At 48.8% G+C, this 5,873-nt stretch overlaps 1 protein-coding gene across 3 annotated transcripts; it reads left to right on the plus strand.

The window, feature by feature from the left end:
* The first annotated feature begins 602 nt into the window (after window positions 1-602).
* Window positions 603-5,530, plus strand: LOC109765662 (subtilisin-like protease SBT2.5). 3 transcript variants are annotated; one of them, XM_020324444.4, is made up of 9 exons: window positions 603-714; window positions 1,440-1,844; window positions 1,922-2,072; window positions 2,687-3,081; window positions 3,172-3,267; window positions 3,364-3,433; window positions 3,511-3,793; window positions 3,928-4,253; window positions 4,359-5,530. In XM_020324444.4, exons 2-9 carry the CDS (start codon window positions 1,645-1,647, stop codon window positions 5,319-5,321), a joined length of 2,484 nt encoding a protein of 827 aa, XP_020180033.1. In that variant the 5' UTR covers window positions 603-714; window positions 1,440-1,644; the 3' UTR covers window positions 5,322-5,530. The 3 variants fall into 3 exon arrangements, with proteins under 3 accessions (XP_020180033.1, XP_073365020.1, XP_040255461.1); XM_040399527.3 differs by lacking the exon at window positions 603-714 and having other exon boundaries at window positions 1,440-1,565; window positions 1,780-1,844; XM_073508919.1 differs by lacking the exon at window positions 603-714 and having other exon boundaries at window positions 1,376-1,844.
* The last annotated feature ends 343 nt before the right edge of the window (window positions 5,531-5,873 follow it).

The following is a 5,873-nucleotide window of genomic DNA, read 5'->3' on the forward strand; positions in this document are numbered from 1 at the left end:
TCTCCAGAGTGATGGACCCCGAGCGATCTTGTACCACTGCCTTCTGTACTACATCTGCCATCTGAAATTCATTCCACACTTCCATGACCCTTGAACATGTGAAGATGCAGTGTTGTATATCTTCCAAACCAATTCTACGGACATTGGGGGATTACAGGAATGTGTCTTCCAGCTAGAACACCGAAACATGGCAACACCCCCTTTAGAACCTTCCATCCGAAGTGCTTGATTTTTCCGGCGACGCGGAGATGCCAAAGTTTTTTCCACACTAAGTTAATCCGAGAACCACCTGGAGTATCCCATCGGCCAAACTGATGGCCGAATTGGTGGTTGAACTCTACGTGATAAGCAGATCGCACCGAAAAGGTACCAGACCTTGTAAAGTGCCAAGCAACAAAATCTTCTTAGTGATTTCGTCGGTTTGGAGTTGGCTTTTGTTGACACATGGTTTAGAGTTTTTTTAGATGAGTTGGTTTTGGCTTGGTCATGAGAAAGCCCAACATCTCAGCTTTGGGCCGACCAAAAGGCCGCAGCCGAGAAAAAAAAATTCCTTCCGTCTGCTAAAAAAAGGGAAAACTTCTCTTTAGAAAATAGAAACCCGGCACCAAAAAATGAAAAGGAATGGCGGGCGAGGCGATTCCCCATCTCTACTCTACTCACCAGTCAAGACGGCCAACGGAAGCCCTAGGAACGGTGGCAAGCGTGGCGCTTTGTGTAAATTTCTTCAATTCCACTTTTTTTTCGAGATTGTCTTCCATTACAGCTGTGTATTGCTGCTCCTTTGGATTCATCCCATACGAACTGTTTTAATTTTCTGTTCTCATAATCGATCTGAACTGTTACTATTAGACGAATGCTCACTTGCGAGTTACAGCGGCCTCTGATGATTTTTTTGCAGCAATCAATTAGGAACTTGGGATATTGGCTCCGAGTCATTTGCGCCTCGTGATGCAGCCTCACAGGAATCTTTGTGTGATTTGGGTTTGGGGGGTGGCAAGAGTAACAAACAGAGTGGTACATTCCATGGTTCTTTCTTTTGCGTCAAGGTCTAAAGGACATGAGCTGCCTAGCCGATTTATCTGGGCCGGTTCTTGTTGTCACACAAAGGGGGGGGGGGGGGGGGGGGGGGGGGGGATGCATTTTCTCTCTCTTGGCGTTGCAGTGTTACCTACTAGCCTTTCTTGAAACCAAATCAGACGCATGATGTTCCAGCATAGATGGATTAATTCTTCAGCTTTTTTTCGAGGCTAATTCTTCAGTTAGAACCCAAACATTTAATATTTTGATTTGATTTCAGGAAAGACTGAATCCGCCATCTCTGAAGGGATGACTGATTCATCAACTCATTAGTTGTTTGGGGATAAGTTCGTCATTTTTTTTTTGTAGATGTTTGTATATAGAGTGATTCTACAAATAATATGTTCGACTTGACTTACCAGGACCAGTATAATTCTGCTAACTGCTGATAGTTGAGGAGCCAAAGAAGGGTCTCATGGAGGTTGGGAACCGCTTACCGCGTGCTTTTTGTGGCCTAGTTATGAGCAAGGCATTTCTTGATGTACCAGGTCCGTGGCCCTTTTTAATTCCCTCCAATCCTCACCTAACATTCTTTCACACAACATATATAAGCACATATGTTCAACCATGGAAGTTTTGGAAAGCTTCATACAACTGTGCAGTGACACCACTGCCATGGCCTTTCCCAAGCCATCTCTAGTGCTATGCTCTGTTCTTACTTTACTGAGCCTAAATCGCGGTCCATCTCATGTATCTGCCAAGGTTTATATGGTGGTGATGGAGGATGATCCAGTTGTTTCCTACAAGGCAAGCCGGAAGGGTGTAATGTACGTGATCTCCATCCCTGAATCTTTTTACTTTGTTATCTTTTGAAAATAACTCATATTGATGGAATTTCATCCAGGAGAGGCGAGGAAGCTCAGAAGTACAAGGAAATGGCCACAACAAAGCACGACGTCTTCCTGGAATCATTCCTCACCGTAGGATCTTACAAGAAACTGTACAGCTACACTCACCTGCTTAATGGCTTTGCTGTTCATGCAAACTCTGAAAAGGTGCTCTTTCTAGCCTATAAAGTGCATAGTATTGTTTTAGGCATTTTATCTGTTAAACTAACAAATTAGAAAACTCTACTTACACCCAGTATCGAATAGATAGAACATGCTGAACAGACAGTGATTCTTTGCCTGTCTCAGTAGTATTTCCAGGGTAGAAATAGCCTTTAAACGTACATATAACAATAACACTCCAACCATAAATGATGCTGAATTCAGTATATACGTGAAGATAAAATAGCAGGGAAAATTTGAAGGAAGTTTTGCTATAGTTGAATATCATCATGAGTTATTTTGCTGAAAAGCCAGATAATCTGCTCCAGTTTGTCTTTTGAGCAATTAACAGTCTTTAAGTTGTTCGATTCTCGTATGATTCTATGTATCTTGAAACATGAATCCAAAAGTTTGCATGGAGACGAGCAACACAGCATCAATTCACATAAAACTATAATATAAGCGCATTTGTTCTGAACCTGACATGCTTGAAACTTCTTAGTTCTTATGCCCTATCTTTTTGCAGGTTATTCTTTCTGAATTTTGACAATAGGAATAGTTCAGTTGTCTCTGTTGAGGCTTAAACTGGTTGCCTCTCTCTTTTGTTATATGTGCAACAGGCAGCTAAAATTCTTAGCGGCGCAAAAGGAGTTCGACTCGTTCAAGAAGACATCAAAATGGCGAAGATGACCACATACACTCCAAAGTACATTGGAGCCAGTGGGGTATGGCCACTGCTTGGTGGTGCTGAGAATTCTGGTGATGGAATAGTCATTGGCATGATTGATACTGGCATTGACCCCAAAAACCCAAGCTTTGCCAGCTTCTCGAACCAATCAAAGCAGCCACCTCCCAATTTCAAAGGAATGTGCCGCTCTGGGGATAGATTCCCTCCTGATTCATGCAATGGTAAGATAGTGGGAGCTAGGTGGTTCGCGCGCGCTGGTCAAGCAACTGGAGAGTTCAATGCTACAATTCACTATGCATCACCTTATGACCCGGATGGCCATGGCAGGTATGTCCCTTAGCTGCTGACTGCTATTTGAATCTCTCTCTTTTTCAATCTCAGAAGAGCTACGAAGTGATCATAAGAATGTCTGCACAGCCACACAGCGTCGACCGCAGCTGGAAATTTCCATACACCAGCAATTTCTAGGGGTTACAACTTTGGATATGCAAGCGGCATGGCCCCCGGAGCTCGGTGAGAATATGTTCAGTGTCCCATTATTCAGATGTTGAAAGTAAATCCAAAGATAAAAAAGGATAACAATTTTTCTCTTCTGGTTTGCACTGACAGTCTTGCAGTCTACAAAGCCGCGTACCCTTTTGGTGGATATATGTCAGATGTGATAGCTGCTGTCGACCAGGTTTGGTGATCACATTGTTTGCTGAAAGCTACTATTTTGATTTGTAAGTTAAAGTCTCCCATGTGACTTGTTTGTAGGCAGTAGAAGATGGTGTCGATGTTATCAGTCTTTCCATGGCACCTTCTTCGGTTTCACCTGGCCCTGCAGCTTTCCTCAACTTGCTTGAGACGCAACTGCTCCTTGCCACCAAGGCTGGAGTCTCAGTTGTTCAAGCAGTGGGCAATGGAGGCCCTGATGCGAGCTCAGTAGTTTCATTCAGCCCATGGATAACAAGTGTCGCGGCTTCGACAACGGACCGCAAGTATAACAAAACAATCGTAGCTGGAAATGGGCAAATTTTCTCTTGCGGCGGCCTTTCCCGTAATTCATTTCAACCTAACTTGCTAGTAAAATTCTAGCTTTTTAAACATTCACAGTTACTAGTATGTACTATCTGTTTCAGATCTTCCTTTGTTGCTTAATTTGTTTCTACCATCTTGCTTCTTTGTGTCCAGCACCAACACCAGGCGACACAATGTACCCATTAGCACTGGCAGATGACGTGAGCACCGACAATTCGACTGATGGGTCTAATGGTTGCCAGGATCCGAAGGTCTTCATAAGATCTCTAGTTCAGGGGAAGGTGATTGTCTGCATGATTGTGTCATCTAACTACTATCAGGGTGACAACTTTGCCGGCATTATCGATACGATTCAGAAGATGGGAGCTGCTGGAGTCGTGATCATTGATCGTTATTCCGGTGATGTAGACTATGAATATCAGCCCATATTTCCTACCGCGGTACCTTCAGCCATGGTTGTGGACGGAGTAGACATGATGGTGAGTGCAGTGCAGACACATAGTTGTCAATCAAATTTCAGTAGTAACTCTGAATGTTTGGGTTGCTCTGTATAACTCTGCATTGTCTTCTGCAACTGGGTGCAGAACCTAATGGAGTACTATGAGAACAACACGGCACGAGACGGCGACGGAACTGTCATCACGTTCGGAGCAACCGTCCGGATTCTGGAGGGACGGCGTGCGAGCTACTCCGGGGAACGGCCGGAGGTCGCCGACTACTCGTCGAGGGGGCCCAACATAGAGAACTCGCAGATGCAGCTGGCGGACGTCCTGAAGCCGAACGTGATGGCGCCGGGCCATCACATCTGGGGAGCCTGGAGCCCGACGAGCGACGCCCTCCCGGAGGTCCAGGGCGAGAGCTACGCCATACTATCCGGCACGAGCATGTCCACCCCGCACGTCGCCGGGGTGGTGGCGCTGATCAAGCAGCGGCATCCCAAGTGGAGCCCCGCCATGATCATGTCGGCGATCATGACGACGGCCGACGTGACCGACCGCTCCGGGAGGCCCCTGATGGCGCGCCGGGACGTGGGCGCCGTGGTGGCGGCCACGCCGTTCGACATGGGCGCGGGCGCCATCAACGCGGCGCGCGCGCTGGACCCGGGCCTGGTGTTCGACGCCACGTACAGGGAGTACCTGCAGTTCCTGTGCGCGGTGCCGGGCGTGGACGAGGCCGCGGTGCGGCGCGCGGTGGGGGCGTCCTGCCCGTCGTCGCGGGCGCGGTGGTGCTCGGATCTGAACGCGCCGAGCGTGACGGTGGCGAGCCTGGTGGGGTCGAGGCGGGTGGACCGGAAGGTGTGGAGCGTGGGCGCGGAGAACGAGACGTACATGGCGTACGTGCGCGCGCCCGACGGCGTGGCGGTGCGCGTGTCGCCCGACGAGTTCACCGTCGCACCCGGCGAGACGGCGGCGCTGAGGATCGTGCTCAACACCACCGCGCCGGGGAACGCGTTCAGCTTCGGCGAGGTGGTGCTCAGGGGCGACAAGAAGCACAGCGTCAGGATCCCCCTCGCCGTCTACCCCGCCGCGGTGTTGAGCGGCCCGTGAACTGAACTCGCGTACTGGATATGCATGTATGCCTGATGTATTATACGTACTTACGTATGGGTATATACGTATACTACAGTATACAGAGGAAGGAGCATCGCAAAATCTGGACGGACGCTAGGCGCCGGTCTTCGGCCAGTCGCCGCGCATCCGTCTGATTCGTCCTTCTGTAACCGTTTGATTTCAGGCCACGTCATCCTTTTCTTCCCCATCGGTCGTCTCCAAAAACAGAAGGAAAAATAACTGCCCCCGTAGGGCACCGCCTCGTCGACGACGCTCGCGGACTCGCCATCTCCGTCGATGCATCAGCCTCGCCCGTTCGCCGCCCTCGCTGTCGTCGACGAGATTGTAGCACGGTCTCCAGTGGGTTTCTATCTTCGCCTGCAATGTGGGCACACAGGGGGACGTTGGATCGTGTGAGATCAAACGGTTTGCACGCGACCAGCGCACCGTTTCGCCGATCGACCGAAGTAAATCGTTTCCCAATCTGGACTTGCAAGAGCGAGATCTGTGTGGTTAGCTATCTTCCCTAAAAAAATCATCCGTGGTTTT

This window comes from Aegilops tauschii, chromosome 2 (genome assembly GCF_002575655.3).
Source record: "Aegilops tauschii subsp. strangulata cultivar AL8/78 chromosome 2, Aet v6.0, whole genome shotgun sequence".
NCBI lineage: Eukaryota > Viridiplantae > Streptophyta > Magnoliopsida > Poales > Poaceae > Aegilops > Aegilops tauschii.